Source organism: Zeus faber (genome assembly GCF_960531495.2).
Source record: "Zeus faber genome assembly, chromosome: 10".
Taxonomy (NCBI): Eukaryota; Metazoa; Chordata; class Actinopteri; order Zeiformes; family Zeidae; genus Zeus; species Zeus faber.
The window spans coordinates 3,854,377-3,872,993 of NC_137199.1; the positions used below are offsets into that span (position 1 = coordinate 3,854,377).

General features: G+C 43.7%; 1 protein-coding gene across 1 annotated transcript in view; it reads left to right on the forward strand.

Annotated features, from left to right (window-relative positions):
- Nucleotides 1–380: 380 nt before the first annotated feature.
- Nucleotides 381–18,617, forward strand: part of LOC307235560 (matrix-remodeling-associated protein 5) — a 36,711-nt gene continuing 18,474 nt past the window's right edge. The window contains exons 1-3 of the mRNA XM_080007687.1: nt 381–391; nt 12,987–13,116; nt 15,008–15,156. Coding sequence (XP_079863813.1) covers nt 13,030–13,116; nt 15,008–15,156 — 236 coding nt within the window. The 5' untranslated portion in view covers nt 381–391; nt 12,987–13,029. The remainder of the gene's footprint in view (nt 392–12,986; nt 13,117–15,007; nt 15,157–18,617) is intronic.

The window sequence follows — 18,617 nt, forward strand, 5'->3', positions numbered from 1 at the left end:
CCTAAGGAGGTAAATGTTTGGGGTGGATGGTGGAGGCTGGAGGACGGAGAAGGTGGGAAAAAAACAGAAAGAGCGAGAGAGAAGAGAAGGGGAGAGTACGAGCGGAGGTAGAAAAAGAGCCATAGAAGAAAGACAGACGTTACCATTCGTATTGAGGAGAACCTGACGATGTGAGGCAGACTGAGAAAGGGAAAGAGACACTGGTACAGCAGAGGTGCAGAGAGAGAGAGCGAGAGGAGGGAGAGAGGTAGAGAGACTGCTAGAGCAGAGACGTAGCAAGAGAAAGATTGAGACGGGGAGTGATAGACAAGGGAAGACAGAAAGTGGAGGTGCAGAGAGGAAGTGAGTGAGAGAGTGAGAGGGGATAGAGGGAGGAGGAGATGGAGAAGTGGTAAGTTGCATTCCTGACTACACACACACACACACACACACACACAACCACCCGCACTCACACACACACACACACACACACACACACACACACACACACACACACACACACACACACACACACAAAGAGAGAGAGGGAATAAGAGAGGGGTGGGACTGCAAATACATGTGGGGGGGGGGCGAAAGAGGGAGAGCGAGGGAAGGAGAGAGAGAGAGAGAGAGAGAGAGAGAAAGGAGGTTGATTTGAAATCCAGATGCTTTGAGGAACGACAGACGGTCAAGCTAATGCACACACCTCTCTCTCTCTCTCTCTCACACACACCCACACACTCACACACACACACACACACACACACACACAGACAGAGCGGGACCTCATTGGCTTCACTAGTCAGCGAAACACATCAACTGGCCCTAAACATTCCAAACGGGATACGGGAAAACTTTTTTTTACTCCTTGTCAAACTTTCACCTTCGAATCTGACAGGACTTACCGTGGGGCTTCTGCTGTAAATACTGTAGGCATTTTTTATTATTATTATTATTATTATTATTATTATTATTATTATTATTATTATTATTATTGTTGTGGTTGTTGTTGTTGCTGTTGTTGTTGTTGTTATTATTTTATCATGTTTGTTCCATTCTGGAGGAATATTCCAGGTGAGTCTCTGGTGGTTTCTACACAATAAGGACTTTGTTAAATGCTCCCAGATGTCAAAGTAGCTTTTTATTTCTTTTTCTTAGAGAGTTTTTGCTGATTTTAAGAGGTGTTTAAAAGGTCATTATTTTTTACTGTACACCATTAGGTTAGCTGTGTTGGGGTGTTTTGTTGTCAAAGAGCTCCCAGAGTGGCAGTTTGGAGCGACGTTCGTCTCCTCGGTGTGAAAATCAAAATTTCATACTGAATGTCACGCAATTTGGTGCCACTTCAATCTGTCAGCTTTTCTCCACACTCCACAAAGGAGCTGTTTGGCCATGACTGTAAGCAAATGATGTTTGGGCCATTATTGATGAACCTTTAATATATATATATATATATATATATATTTATTTATTTATTTTATTTTTTTTTCAACTCTTGCAATATTTCTAACTGTTGCTAATGCTGGAAAACAATGTTAACTGCTAAAACATTTTGTGAAATTTCTGTCAATACAGGGGAATTTTTTTGTAAGGTTAATATTAACCCTATGAAATGCTGTGCAATTTAAAATATTTATATGATATATAGATATTACAGAAGGAAAACAAATTACCCTGTTTTTTAATTAACGGGATAAGTTTTCAATGAAAAATAAAAATAAAAATAAAAATAAAAGTAATACAAATATGGTTTATATATAATGTTTTAAAACAAACCCACATACGACACACATACAGTACATCATTTATGTAAATTTTTGTTTTTTTCTCCCATTACCTGTAGAGGGAAAGATCAGCTGAAAAAAGATCTTAGAGGTGGTACAATATAAAAAACAAGTTTGAGAACCACTGATATAGATGGTATTGTTATTAGTTTGGAGACTTTTACAGTTTTGTACACAATCCCTGTCATTTCGGGGCTGATTTCTTCATTTCTGTGGCATCGCTTGGACCCAGTTCGTCTCGGGGCTCGTCCTTCAGCTCCATAGCTCCCTAGCTCCAAAGTAGCAATGGGCGGGCAGCGCGCAGCAGCCTGGGGGACGCTGCACCAAATCCAGGCTCAGAGCAGTGGCTCATGTACTGGTGGTGGATGGACGCATGGAAGAAAGGATGCAAGGATGTAAGGAAGGATGGATGCAAGGATGTATGGAAGGTTGGAAGCAAGGATGTGTGGCCGCAATGATCACAATCCTGCTCTGTTTGGTGGTTTTACTTCATTTCCAACTCGAGTTCTTACTATGCCTTAAGCTGACTTTTGCCTCACGATGGCCAAGCGTGCAGCGCGAGATGCAGGGTGTGTGATGGGGTTTTTGGTGGTGACGCAACACCACCTATGGCTGAACCTGTCTCAGATATCTGAGAAGGAGAAAAACAGGCTCCTGGACGCTCCGGTGAAGGTGTCAGGCCTATTTGGGTTCATTGTGAACACCATGACCCACAAGTTTGAGCGACAGCAAAAGGAGTCATTGGCGTCACTGAGTAATTTCATGCCTCGACGGACCCGATCCCTGAATTGCTAGTCCTGGCCGAACACCGCCTCATCGTGGGAATGGTCGGGATCCAGACGGCCCCCAAGAACGTTGTGGGCCCAGAGTGGACCAGCTGCAGACCAGGGTACATCCCAGCCCCCCCACACTGACAGGATGAGGAGCTGGAACAGGAATCCTTTCCGCTGTCCCCAGGAGCTGCAGGCTTCGGTGGTGAGGGTCAGGAAGTGGCGGAGGACCTGAGGGGATTGGTGCTGCTGGACCATCTGTTCATCCTCGAGTTTGAGCATGAAAAAGATATTTTCCTGGACCAAGTCCCGTGCCAGCGACAAGCCGTGCAGCTAATGTACACAAATTACACACACAGGGGCGATTGGATCGATTGCGGCTGCTATTGGCACCATGGCGCCATCTGTGCTGTCTTAGCATCCAATTCACAAAAGACATTGTGCTAAAGATATGCCATTGCAAACACGGCCAAAAAGTTTTGCTGTTGAGCGAATTTGCCCTTGTTTTGCTGTGTTTTGCGGTGTCTCTGGCACTAGGGGCGTTCCCGTGTTTCTAACTGCAAAATCCCTGTTGCGCGTTACTCATACCCCGTTGGGGCTCTCCCCATGCGTAACTTAATGCGTAACCCCCCCCCATTTTCAAATCTCAATGCTTAACTTGACAGGTATGTATCCTCTGATTGTGCAGGGAGCGGATCGGCACTGCTGCCTTTATTTTTGTCCGTAAATTATCACCAGGTCTCTACAGACAGAAATAGCGTCACTCTAACTGCATGTGGCTAGTATTAGCGCCGGCGTTTGTCATTTGGACGCTATTTGTAACAAGTCTCATTGGCATAGAAAGGGCCCAATTTTGCACCAAATTAATATATATTACCTAATTTAAATATGTGCAAATAGACAAAGACGCTATTTGCGCAGCAGCGCAGTTAGCGGTGCATTTCACCATTTGCAGATGCTTTGTGAATCAGACGCTTGCTTTTTCTGTTATTTGAGACAGTTTAGCGGCCGCAAAAGCCGCGCATTTCTTTTGTGAATTCGCTGTACAGTCTTTATTTCCCCTCCCTTCGTCCAGGTGTTTTCCCAGTGTGTTTATTGAGGTCCCCTGTCCACTCTGAGACATGAGCGTCAGGGCCCAAAACCAAAATATGAGCCCAAAACCTCAGGTGAGGCCAGGACATGTCACCAAACACATAAACACAGGTGTGAGCCTCCCTGCCCAGAGAATGTGGCCAGAGGCTCAATTTGTGGGTGAATGTACGGTGCCATTGCTACCAGAAACCAGAGCATGCCTCTCCGCTTATGTGAGTGTATGGAGACCCACATGCGCAGTTTCTGTCTGGGTAAAGAGGCAATTGGCTCACTCCCACACACAGGGGCTGCTCGACCATGTCCGCAGCTTGGGTTTTCTGGTGAATCCAGCCCAGTGCACTGTGTACTTGGATTTCAATCTGGACTCAAGGTCGATGCCTGTATTGACTCTGACGAGGAGGTTGGTTGTAGTCACTGCAGCTCACATGCTGTCCATGTGCAAAGTTGCCAGGGCACGTCGGGGTATGGTCCTGCTGGGCTTGATGGCGGCTACCTTAGCCGCCGTCTCACTAGGACTGTTCAAGATGAGAGCCCTGCAATGATGGTTTATAAACAGCGGGTGTGTTCATCCAGGGACCTCTACCAGGTACTGACCATTACGCAGGAGTGTGACGGCCTGAGCTTTTTGGCTGACCCCCAGCAACCTCACAAAAGGGGTTTGGCTGGGTCTGGTGATGCTACGTGTGGTGATAAAGAACAATGTGTCCCTGTATGGCTGGAGCGATGTTTGTGAGAGCCAGAAGGTCAGCGTGCATTGGAGGGGGCCCACAAGAACCGGCACATCAATGTGTTGGAGTTGGAGACAGTCCAGTGTGCCCTGTTACACTTTGCTCTGTGGGTGAGGGGATACCATGTCCTGATACATTCCAACAACACCACGACGATTGTTAATATCAATCGTCAGGGTGGCGCCCGCTCCCTAGCCATGCATCAGGTTTTGTCAAGGATTTTGTTGTGGGCCCATTCCCACCTCGTTTGGAGATAACTTATTATCGAGGGGAAGGCCACAATCATCGGATTGGCACATTTATCCGGTCATGGACATGATCTGGCGTTGATCTGGCCGGGCAGAGGTAGATCTCTTCACTTCACGAGACACGGCACATTGTCCTCTATAGTACTCCATAGCCACGATTCCCTGGCTAACTGCTGGTCTCAGGCTTGTCTCTATGCATTCCCTGCCCTCGCACAGCAGGTACTGGACAAGGTGAGGGAATACAAGGTGAATTTGGTTCTGGTGGCCGACAGACTAGGTTCGCAGACCTGAGGTCCCTCATTGTGGGTATGCTGTGGATGCTCCCGTTTCGGTCGGATGTCCTGATGCAGGCAGTGAGGGAAATCTTCCATCCCGCTTCTCCACAAGTGAAAATTGGTCGGCTGGCCCCTGACCTGCTATTAATTAACGGACCCCCATTCAAACCTCTCCAGGAGGTGGGAGTTAAATTTTTGCCGTTGAAGTCAGCACTGCTTCTAGCACTTGTCTCGGCGAAACGTGTGGGAAATCTGGCTGCACTGTCTGTCCGCCAGTCCTGCTTGGTGTTCTCCACGGTTACAATGGACCCCAATGTGGCCTTTCAGCCCAAGATCATAAAAATGGGATTCAAATTGACCATGATTGATCTCTCTTCATATTCTCCTCCTCCCTTTGGGTCACAAGAGGATGAGAGGCTGCATACTCTATGCTCTGTCAAAGTGCTATTGGTTGATGTAGAGCGCAAGCAAGCCGTACACCAGTCTGACCAGCGTTTACTGTATATATGTTGTCATGCATGTTGTAAGCTGTTATGGATCTCAGACAATTGGGAAACCCCTCTCTGAAGATATTCTCTCCCTGGATAGTGGAAGCTATCTTATTGGTCTACTCCTCGGTGGGTCAGGAACCTCCAGAGGGTCTGAAAGCGCATTTACTAGGGGTGCGGCTACCTCATGGGCGTTGTCACGAGGGGTTTCGTTTGAGGAGGTGTTTGGTGCTGCATCCTGGGCTACCCCCACACACGTTCACCCGATTGTACTGCCTCGACACAGCGGCGTCAGCACTAGCGCAGGCTGTTTTGACAGCTGCCAGATGTTGGCCTGCGTACAGAGTTACGCTATGTATGAGAGTGGTTATGGTCAGGTGATAGAAGCTCAGCTGTATGTGGAATCCCCACCATTGAGCATTGTAGTGGGTCTAGAGGATGGTAATAGAATTGAATGAATGGGTTCTTATATGCTGGGATTCATATTTGAGACAGCTTGAGGCATAATAAGAATTTTCGTTCTTCATTGTAAAACCAGGGTTGTAGCACAACCCAAACGTTCTGCCCTGATTTTCCGAATTAACATGATAGGTATCTTGTTAATTCAATCTTGTGAATAAAAAAAAACGGGTATTTATTTTTTCATGAAAACTTACCTTGTTAATTAGGAAAGCAAGGCATTTTTTTCTCATTTCAATGCATTATGTTTCCGTAAAATAGCAATCTTATGGCAGAAAATAAACTGAGCTCTGGTGTAAGCTGAAAAGAACATGCGCTATTAATACCAATTTACTGCTATGTGCATGTAGCAGTATTGGCCTTGAAGTATTTCGCAATGCTTCACATTACTGTACACATTACTTGTGATTCATTTCATTCGCAGGAATATGCTTAATTGCAGCTTAGTGACAAAAGAAACAAAGTGGAAGATTTGCTACCCTGAAGATGTCAGTATCCCCAAATACCAATCCAATTTTCATTACAGTGTAATTCTTAAAAATGTATATAATTAAAAGATTATTTAATTGTGATTTGATACATTTTATTTTTATTTCTAGTTTTTTAATTTTATTTTATTTTATATGAAAATATTCAATGCACGTCATGACATCAAATGGATCATTACATCCAAATAGCAGAGAAGAAATTGAAATAAGAAATGTAATGAAATGAAAACAAACAAAATAAAGTAAAGGAAAAATTGAACTTCAAAGCTTTTTACGAATGTCGCCGAATGTGTGACTGCTGAGAGAAGAGAGGTTTTCATCATACGCTCGACAACACATCAAGTCTGGAAGATTTCTGAGGATATATGGACGACGGTTGATATTAAAGGCACGCACGCACACAGAACATGTGGGAATCATCATTGTAGTAGACTCCCCTGACATGTGTTATCTTGAACAGTGCAGCTGTGACTTGGCCGCCAGTGAGCCTCAGTCATTTTTTCTACCTCACTCTTGATGCTCTAAAGACGCACTATCTCTCTCTCCCTTCTCTCTCTATTTCTATCCTATTTATTTCCTCTCTGCGTTCATCCTCAACAGAGGTCAGAAAGTAAGGGAAGACAACACGGGGGGGGGGGGGGGGGTTGACCAATGCACATCGTCAGTGTGGAGAACGCATGGTGTGTGCAAGCCAACATATGGTGTTGATAAGTGGGGGTGGGCGTACAGTACTGAGGGGGACAGCTGATTTGTTGGGATACAAGCAACTATTTTTCAGATTTGTACTTTTGTACTTCAGAGTAATCTTCAGAGTGTGAAGTATTCATAGTGTGAGGTAATTGATTCAACTACCTACTTTGAAAATAAACAACCGCTAGAGTAGTATAATGTTCTCCAAATTGTATTTCACACCTGCCAATTAGGCTGTTGGGCTCTACTCTTCTAATCTCCAGTGGAGGGATTCAAGCTCATCACTCCTACAGTATATTTCTCGCTCATTAAGCATGCTTATGTTTTCTGTAGAGCCCGGGCGCCAAACCCAAACGACGCAAAATAAATATAGAGCATTTTAAAGTAAATCTAGGAGCTGTCTGTCAGACGCCCTATTTTCTAAAATTGGGATAAAGCATTTTACATAGAGTTGAGGATTATATTTGTTTAATCAGAAAATAATACTCTGCATGGTTTTGAAGAATAGGACCTTTGACTCAATACCTACTACTGGTATCAGCTATGATTAGTGGCAGAGTTTGACAAGTAATGATACATATTTTTGTGTCCTTTTCTTTCCTAATCTTCTCCATTTCTCATCTCATGGCATCACCTGCTCTTTCTCTCTCTTCTTTGTCACCTTCCCCAGCGTCTACTCTTTCCGCTCTTTTCCTCTTCTTCCTTCCGGCCTCCTCCCCTCCAGCCCCTCTTTCTTCTCTGAAACTCTGCTCCATCTGCGTACTGACACAGAAAGATGTTAAACCCATATGTTAGGCAGCGCAGGAGCTGATAGTATTTATACCTGTTGTTGCTCTGGGTTTCTGGGGGGCGAGTGACCCTGTTCCTGTACTCAGTTGGACAGTTGATGGTCGGCTCCTCCAAGGAAAAGATCAGCCGAAGATCTGCCAAATTGTTCCATGTCCTTTTAACACAAAGTACAACAGAGGTCAAAGTCTCTACATTCAGACCAAATATGTAGAATTTTGGCCATTGCCAAAAAAACACAACTAAATTGTAGTTTAGGGATTCATGTGTTACATCAAGGTACTCGTTAATATGTTTCAAAAGCAACCAAGCCTAACCGACCAACCCAAAATGGCACCGCAGATGTGCTTTAATTTCAGTATGAAGTTACAGTATTGTAAATCATTCATGAGAAATACATAAAATCTCAAATTTCTCATCGTTTCCACAACATATTGATGGAAAGAAAACACCAGATAGCAAACTCAGTTATTGGGAAACCTTAAATCACAACAAAGTATAGGCACTTCACCGTGCTTTTGTGTCTGTGTTGACATGTTATTAATGCATCTGTCGCTGCCATCATAACACCACATCAAGATCCAGGTCAAATTGTAAGGTAGTTTTCCTGCTCTTCGGTAGATGCAGTCGAGACACTGACAGACGTTTGTATCTTGGTACAGAACACGCACGCACGCACGCACGCACGCACGCACGCACGCACGCACGCACACACACACACACACACACACACACACACACACACACACACACACACACACACACACACACACACACACACACAGCTGCTAGGTTAATTAGCCTCCCATTGAGGACAGAACACAGAGACAGACATGGAAACCAAACCCCAAACTGGCCTCTAATGGCTTCCAAGGGGGTTGGATGTGTGCATGTTTCTTTCCCCCCTCTTTCCCTATCACATTTTTTTCTCATTCCCGCTCGGAGTGCATTGTCTGCTCCTGTGTGTTCGGCACTCGTAACATACACATACTGCGTGCAGGGACCCGTGTTTGTGTGAGTTTTCCTATGTGTAGTTGGGTGTGATTGTTATTTGAGGTGAATATTTACCCAGATGGCCAACATGCAGTAGTAGTTGCCAAACCAACCTGGGACCTAGCCAGGATGGCAAAGATTGTTACGATAATTTTCCTCGTTGGGCTTTCATTTTCAACAGCACCCTTGGATGAAAAAATACCACCACAACTTCAAGTGACCAAGAAACAACAACTACAAATCAATCAATCCATGAGAAGGTCATGCTTTTGAGAAAAATAATTTGACTGCCTTAGAGTGAAGACAAGGTTAAGCCTGGATGTTGGAAAAAATTTAAAAAACATGTTCAAATGTAATATGACATTTCCAGGAGTGTAATCCACCCAATGCAAACACAACATTTCACAGATTGCCACTTGCTGATGGAATCAAAACTGAAAGGCACTACAGTCTCTTATACTATGTGTATAAGTGCTGTTATTTTTGGTGAATGTTCATCCATATTGACTGTTTACTCAGCACAACTACACGCTGCCTTTTCAAATTTCGCCGCGGCTGCCTTCATTTTAGCACTTGCCTTCCTTGCAAACCCCGCCACCAACAATGGGAGCACATACATAACACAATTACATTCAATGGCTGTTTCTTTAAAAGTGCCAGCTAAATAAAAGTATCAAATATGGGATTTTTAAACAAAATAACCTACAGACTTTAAGCGAACTGCGAACATTTAAAATACACCGCTAATTTGCTGCCTCAACTCTGATTAAATCGTCCAAGTTTATGCACCAAAACCGCCAATGCAGATAAAGAGCCATGTGTCTCCTGATATTAATGAGTTCATAATTGATTAGCTTGTAACGATTGGGATTTGAGCTCTGTGGATTTGTGGAGAAAAGTGGAGGGATTAGGAAGTGTTCAAACATGGCTATTTGGTGTGTTTTACTGCCAAGGCCTTCAGGGCAAATAATTGGGTGGTGGCGCTTTTCTCTCCCTGTAAATATAAAGTCAATGTTTGCTTCCTTCAGGGAGTTTTGTCCTCACCTGCACTCCCTTCCTCCCTCCCTCAAGTGTCAGTACCTCTCTCCCGTCTCTAACTGAGCATGTGCAGGCTTTCCAGCTCCAGCTTGTGATGTTGTCTCTTGTGTGTTCTGTCTTTATTCCTTATGTTTCTCATCCATCTCCCTCGTGTCTTGCAGTTTGTCTCTGTCCCTGTGGATGTCTCCCTCTCTCCCTAGTTCCTGTCTCATCCAGCTGTCGTGAATTTGTAATCACCCCAATGTGTTTTCATTCCCTTCCCTCAGTGTTTCTTGTTTCTAGTTTGTCTCTTACCCCCATGTTTGATGATACCTGGCTCTTCAATTAAAGACTGTTCTCAGTTTACCCCAACCTTGTCTGTTTTGTCTGCATCTGTGTTCCACTACCGTACCTCAAGTTGGCGCTTGACAGTACGAACTAGTCACGCAGCAGACACAGACCATTTTCATAGCACCATTGGTGCCCAGGGGGCCACCATTGGCAGGCACAGCTACGAGCTGCAGCAGCATCCGGACTCCTGGAGAGTGTTCCTGGCTCAGTGCTCCCTGATTTTCGAGTTCTAGCCCTTTTCCTTCCCAATGGACCGCTTCTGTATTGCTTAAGTCATCAATCTGCTGGTGGGTAAAGCATGCACCTGTCATCCCTGTGTGGGAGTGGCAGTCGTCCATCAGCTCTGACTACTCCCGGTTCATTTTGGAGTTCCAAAGAGTGTTTTATCACCCTGTGGGGGCAGAGAAGCAGTGCCCCAGCTGCGAGGTCCGCTCAGCTGTTGTGGAGAGCAGGTGGAACAAGGAAAGCCTGACGTCGCCTTTCCAAGTCTCTCAAGGAGCTTGGGGCCGTGATCCACCTGACAAACTGGAAGCCCTGATTTCGCTCTCAATACAGGTGGATAACCGCCTCCAAGAACAGGAATGAGAGAGAGCCTCCCAGTTCTCTGCCCCACGTCCTTGTTCAGCTCTGACGCCAGTGGCATCTCCACCTCCAAACGGGCAGTCCAGTCCACTCCAGGCGTTCCCTTTGCTCTCTCTCCGCTCCCGGAGGTGCAAGTGACCAGTTAGTCCTCCAACCCGGAGCCTATGCAGATCACCAGGCTAAGATTGACATTACTGTTAAGAAGCTACCCACTTCTTGTCCTAACCTCCATGTTAGAGCTTCTTCAAGGAGCCAGGATGTTTACTAAGCTGGACTTGCAGAACGCCTATCATCTGGTGCGCATCCAGGAGGGGGATGAGTGGAAGACTTTGTTTAACACCCCAAATGGACAATATGAGTATATGGTGATGCAGTTCGGTTCACCAAATGCTCCTTCTGTATTCCAGGGGCTGGTGAATTACATTCTTTGTGACATGCTTAACCGTTTTGTTTTTGGTTATCTTGATGACATTTAGATTTTTCCAAGCTCTATTCAAGAGCACACCCGTCATGTCCACCAGGTTTTCCAAAGGATGCTGGAGAAGCTCTCAGCTGTTTGCGAAAGCAGACACCATCTGTTCCTTGGTTCTCCAATGGGCCAACACTTCCAAGCTCTTCTGGCACCCAGGGGTGAGATGAATCCTCATCATGTAATGACAATGTTTCTGGTGGCCCACTATGGAGACTGACATTGGTTCTTTCATCGCAGCCTGCTCCATCTGTGCCCAGTGCAAGACATCTCATCAACCCACGGCAGGTCTCTTGCATTCATTTCCTGTGCCCCATCACCCCTTGTTCCACATTGCCCTGGACTTTGTTACCGATCTACCGCCCTCTGACGGGAACACGGTGGTCCTTACGGTGGTAGATGGGTTCTCTAAGTCAGCCCACTTAATTCCGCTGCCCAAGCTACCATCTGCTAAGGAGGCAGCTCCAGCACCTAGTCTCCTTATGGTAAGTGAAACTAGCCCTCTCACTTCCTGGGGGCATCAGTAAGCTTGTCCTTTAGTTTCTACCCACAGACCAACGGTCAACCCGAGCGGGCCAACCAGGACCTAGAGAGAGACTGTGCTGCACTGCCTCGTTGCCTCCAACAAATCCACTTGGAGCAGGTGTCTGGTGTGGGTGGAGTATGCCCACAACAGTCTGCCCTCATCAGCCACTGTACTCTGCCTGTTTGAATACGCCGTTGGGTACCAACCAACTGTTTTGAGAGCACGAGGTGGAAGTGGCAGTCCCCTCCACTCAGGAGTTCGTCCGGTGTTGTCGCCAAACCTGGAGGAAAGCTCTGACCACACGGGCCAGTGAACACCACACACCCCCGACCAAAGCCATGGCCAGACGGTGGCCTGCACCAGGGATTCTTCCTTCCGTGTGGAATCCCTGAAAACTCGCTCCCCATCACCAATGTATATCAACCCTGTGTTTGTGAGCCTCCAGCTCCCCCAGTCTCTCCACATCAACCACACATTCCATGTCTCCCGGGTCAAGCCCGTCAAGTCAAGCCCCCTGGTACCTGTCCCTGCTGCTTCACAGCCTCCTCGTCTCTTAGATGGCCACCCTACCTACACTATGCGACGGCTGCTGAGTGCACACCGCCGGGTTTGCGGTGCCCAGTACCTGGTGGACTGGGTGGGTTACAGGTCTGAGAAGAGGATTTGGGTTCATGCCAGAGACATCCTGGACACAGCTCTCATTGTGGATTTCCGCCGGCGCCATCCTGGCAGCGGTCTAAGTCCCTTGTGTGTTCTCTCTTTATTCATTGTGTTTCTTATCCTTCTCCTTCTTGTCTTGCGGTTCATCTCTGTTACTATGGATGACTCCCTCCTGTCACCGTGGTTCCTTTCTCGTCCAGCTGCCATCTATTTGTAATCACCCCAATGTGTATTTATTCCCTCCCCTTGGTTTGTCTTACTAACCATATTTGACATTACCTGGCTCTTCAATTAAAGACTGTTCTCAGTTTACCCCAACCTTGTCTGTCTTGTCTGCATCTGGGTTCCACTATTGTATCTCAAGTCAGAACTTGACAGTCAGATAGATGTGAAAGGGCAAGAGTTGATTGATTGGGAATTTTCATATGTAAAATTTAAAATGGTGAAGATATATTTTAGATTGACAACCTGTGTGGACTTTGACATTGACATAAGAAACGTTAACTTGTATTTTCTAAAAGATATATATGCTATTTATTTGATTGAAATTGTGACTGTTAACCATTTGAACTCTTTGTTCTGGTTGTCTCTACTGTATGTGTAGGTGAATTGATGGCGTGAGCTGCTGGCAGGTCAGCCATCCAGTCATGGCGCTGTGGTGGTTTAAAAGCCTCTTCTGCAGGCCGGCTGCAGTGTGGTCTCCTCTGCTCCTGCTTATCCTGCTTCAGCAAACGGTACTCGCATTTTCCTCCAAATGGAAATTATTATTATTGTTAGAGGTCCAGCCCGTAGAACAATTGTTCTTGTTTTGGGAAAATTCTTGGAGTTTTAAAATCTAAAACTATCTGAAACCCAACATCGGCAGAACATACGAACACGGTTTACGTCTTTTTTAAACTAGTATGTCACAAACACCTCATGGTTCATTAAAATCGATCTAAATACAGAGCACAAATTAGCGTAAAACCGACCAGATTTGATCGATATTACAGACATGGTACAATGCATTTCACGCTGAAATATGTCCAACGGGGTTAAAAGTATCTGGAACACAATAATGACAGAATCTACGAACACAGTTGAAGTGTTGTCTAAACCGGTATGTCACAAGGATCTCGTTGTTTAAATTTCATCCAAATCGATCCACAGCTTTGATATCAAATACTCAGCTGGTCATGCTTAACTGACACATCACTATTCGTAAACAAAATGAACTAGATGAGATGTACAGTAAGACGCTTCATGACGACATCATACTATTGACTATAAATGTACAGATTCTGATTCAGAATGTCCATTGCCACCGGTGTGCGGTGTAGACTCCATCACTGTGTAGTGGTTCGACGTTACCAACAGTCGATTCACGAGTGTATTTATGTACCTTCTTACCTGATAGATGTCAGTAGATCTATTCAATTGATATATTATCTGCATAGTCCCCGTTACTTTGTCAGATTAATGAAAAACATGAAAAAAAGTAGTCCACAAAGATTTGTGACCACGTCGAATCGAATCCACTGAAATGTGTGACTGAGTGATGCGTTCAAGGTCCAGTAACGTGTCAGAAAAATAGAAACCGTGCAACGGTAATTACTCACAAAAGTACCACAACGTTTATGATATTTAATGGAAATGTCAGTTATTGAAAATGTAGTCCAAGGAAAAAAGTCAACAATTAAATAACGTAAATTCGACTGCTATCATAAATTGACGTGAATACGTCATAGTTGACATATACAAGATATAACGTCACCTATCATCACTGAGACTCCAGATGAACTTACATACAAAAAGGTAAGTTATAACAATGAATATATTTAGGTTAAAGTAAAACATAAACAGCTGTCTTTTAATAAACAGCATGCTTAAACATTTTCTGACACCTTAACTTAACAAACTTTAATGAAAAGGGAGAAAGTGTTTGTAGTATAGATAAATTCTTCCATAATAATTCTAATGACAAATTAATGTTAAAGTTCCATAAATCTTGTCTGCATTACAATATAGACAAGTAATCTATTAAACTGTATTTTCCAATTGTAGATTAACAGAAAAATTACAATATAGTAGTAATTACAACTCACATGTATTTATAAATTTATAAAATGAAATGAATGAATTACAAAAGCTGTTTTTGTTATTGTTACAGATGCTGATTGAACAATAACACGTAACACAAATAAACTGGAACCATGTATTGTTAAATGTATTATTATTATTATTATTAGTAGTAGTAGTAGTAGTAGTAGTAGTGGTAGTGGTAGTAGTGATGGTAGTAGTAGTTGTATTAGTAGTATTAGTAGTAGCAGTACTAATTTCTTATACAAATTCTCTACTCCTGTTCTCTGCCATTCTTCTCTCCTCCCCTCTCTTCTCCTCCCCTGACTTCTCCGTTCTTCTTTTCCCATCCTCAATTCTTCTCTGTTCTCCCCCTCCCCTCCCATAATTTCTCCTCCTCCTCTTCACTCCTCCCTCTTCTTCTCCCGTTTTTTTCTCCTCCTCTCCACTGTCCTCCGCTCCTCACCCTCTCTGCTCACCTAATCTCCTCTCCTCCTTATCCTTTCCTCTTTTACCCTCCTCTAATCTTCCGTGCCCCCCTCCTCCTCATCCTTGCTACCTCCACAGATCTCCCCTCTCTCCCTCCTCGTCCATGGCGTCCCTTCCTGCCCGCGGAGCTGTAGCTGTCCTGGCGCTAAAGAGGTCCACTGTACCTTCAGACACCTGGCCGCCATACCAAAGAACCTGCCCAAGGACACAGAGAGGGTGAACTTAGGGTAAGGCGGAAATACACTGCATATGCTACACATACCGTATACCGTTTTCATACCAAAATAAGCGGTCTACCCGCTACTTCAAATTGAAATGTGTTGATTATTCTTTGTTTTATTACTTGAAGACAACATGTGTGAAATAATTGAAAAAAAAACAAAAAACATTCCACGCACCGGTCCTTCGGTGAAGAGGAGCGGCTACCGGCGGGGAGCGTGGTCCCCACACCCACAACATTTCACGGTCCCCCACGCGGAAGAAAAGTCATTAACTTCTGATTTTGGATTCTAAATGGGATATGATATGATAGAATGATACACGGATGTTCCTGTCTATTTATGATGGCCCAGTGTCCGGAACTTCAACGGAGCCAAAACTAACGAGTCGACTCAGGTGTCATGTTTACATCAGCGTCCATTGGAGGTGGAGCCGATTAAAACCCGGGTTTTTCCTTTCCCACTGGCGACTGAAATGCTGGATGTTAGCGGGTGTTGCCGCGTTTTTGGTGCAGTGGGAAAGGGGCAATAGACAAACACAATGAGAAAGGAAAGACACTGAATGGAATAGAAAAAGTACAAGAAAATGAATAAAAGAACAAGTCAGACATTTTTACCAATGTAACATATGTGACGCACCACGTTTGACTTGTTTTTCCCGCATCATTTAAAAGAGGAGAATCAGAGCTTCAAAACAAGGTGTCACATGTGCAAATCAGGCAAAACTTTTTAAAGCTAATGACAAGGGTGTGGCAAACTGTGTTTCTGAGATAATCACCTTGAAAGTTTCGCCCAGACTTGGCTTCATTCAGCCAGCTCCCAGAATGCAAATGGGATGGCCAAAGACACATGGCTTCTTAACATACTGCGGAATGGGCCAATCACTGCTTTGTTCTTGTGTTTTGAGGGAACGTTGAACGTATTTTTGTTTTGAAAAAAGCTTTTATTTAATATTCTGTTTCATAATCACATTAGGGTTGAAATCCAATGTTTGATATGTTCTCCAAGTCCGGAGAAATATTAGATTCAGCGTCGCTGTCGGAGAATTGACTATCATCACGGAAAATGAAGTCCAGTGCGCGCTGCTTAAACTGACATGGATCTATCGCACTGGTCAGACTAAGGTCCGCGCAATGATTTAGATCTTCCTCCATCCGCTTCTCCTAATCAACCAGAGTTTTCACAGACAAATGAAACCGGAGCCTCGTCTTGTTTACGGAAGTGACCGTGACGTCAGTGACATGCCCCCTCCACAACGTTGTCTCCGTGTGTGTATAAAACACATAATATTTAAAGGCTGAACTCTTATCAAAACAGTTTCACATTGTGACTTCACATCACATGGAGTATGGAGGAATTATCTTCACCTGGACTCTCGCTTTAAAGGAAACGATCGATCTGTGTCATTCAGCGTTGTTTACCGTCTCGGTAAGTAAACTGCGTTTCCCCATGTAATCTAACAGGAATATTTAACTCCACGGTTTAACATTTTTCTACTATTTATAAATCCATCTAGGTTTTGAAAATACGTTGAGAGATTAAAAAAACCCACAAAGGAACACGAATCCTTCAACAAAGGCTTTTTCAATTTATTTGGCTGCTCCTGGAGATTTTAGAAATGCGCGAGATGCCGGCTTTTGCTGTGGTGGGTCACATATTCAAAAGTCACAAAAATCACTTTTCAGATAAAGAGTAATCCCATTGTCTTTCTCTAGCCTGGCTAGAAAATGAAAACACATTCTTGCCATAATATGTGAAGAAACCTCAGTGCTTTATGGTTTCAATTAAGAGTGTTTTTAAGCACTCATCCGTCAATCAATGCTCTCATTTGCATTCCTGGATTCCAATATAAGAGATTTAGTCCTGCTGTGATGCCAAGATGCTGAAAATAATTTGCTACAATAGTCTCTTGGGGTGGGGGCAAAGCACTTTTTAAGGGGTGAATGTTCACAGAGGATAGCTTATAGCTTAGTATGTGAGGCCAAAGAGTGTAATTCTCATCATAACAACAAGGAACAGCGCTCCTTGCATTCTCAGTCTTTTTCCTAGAACTCACAGCAGAAACACTGTTAAGTGAAGTGTTTAGCAACACTCAGAGGCAAATCTACAAAGCGATTGCGTGGCTCACTAAACGGGCGCAAATAACAGAAAAAGCAAGCGTGTAATTCAGGGAGCACCTACAAATGGTCAAATGCCCCCCTAACTGTATTTAAATTATGTATTGTGCAAACATTTGGTGCAAAATTGGCCCCTTTCTATGCAAATAAGCCTCGTTGCAAATAACGTCCAATTCACAAACCCCGGTGCTTATAGCCACACTTAGAGTAAAATTATTAGTGTCTGGAGAGAGCTGCTGGTAACTGCACGAGACAAAAAAAAAGAGGCAAATAAAGGCAGTGTTGTAGGATTGTCTTCAGAGAACTGCTGCAATTGAAGCGCATTTAAAAGGGGTGTCATGCCCAGACTTTCCAGTGATCTGTAAATAATTGTATAATTAATATTATTATTTCATATTATAAATATTAATATAAAAATTACTTTATAATTATAATTATTATTTCTGTCACAGCATCCTATAGCCATTCCTTGACAGCAGTGGATATAAAAGGCATTATAAACAGGCACAAAAATGGTTCTGTAATTCCTTTTAAACTCAAAAGATATCGAAAAAACTGTTTTAGGTAATAGAGTGAATAAAGTGGTCAAAACTGGCATTGAACCACAGATGGCATCGAAAAAAGCAGGACCATGGACAACTCCACAGGCCGCGGCCTTCCAGGTGCAGCTCTACCACTCTGTGGTAGAGCAAAATATATTAAATCAACTCATCAGTCAGCCATTATTTCTATATTGTGATATTAAGATTCAGTGAGAACTAGAATTTCTTAAGTAATAATCTAAATATATACATATTTATTCACATTTATCAAAATTTATTAATGCAAAAAATTAACTGTGAGGGAAGAGTATGTTTTATTACAGATTTACTATTTAAATGTTTTATAGTCACTGCTCATAAACCTAAAAATACTATGTAAAACCTGGGGGCCCCCGCCCCCATTGTTATGTGGAGACCCATTGTGCATCACCCCCAATTATTTTCAAATCCCACCATCAGGATTTGGCGTCTGCACCAGCACAGCCCCTCCAAGGATTCCCTTACAATTTTACATTTACACACTTGAAATCAAAATAACTACTGTCCAACAATAATTTTGAGTTTTATATTTATTTAAGACTGATAGTTTGATAGACAGGCAAGTAGAGCAGTGGCGTAATTGCGTAATGATACTCCAATGATGTAATGACAATTAATATTAAACAATACTACCCCCTTGAGGATGACTGGGATAAGGTAATGGATGCTGACGGACCCAAAGATGATAGTGATGACACAAAAAAAACATCCGACACAAAATAGAGCAAAACAGTGAAGCAAATTGTAGCTTCACGTACAATAGATGAAAAAA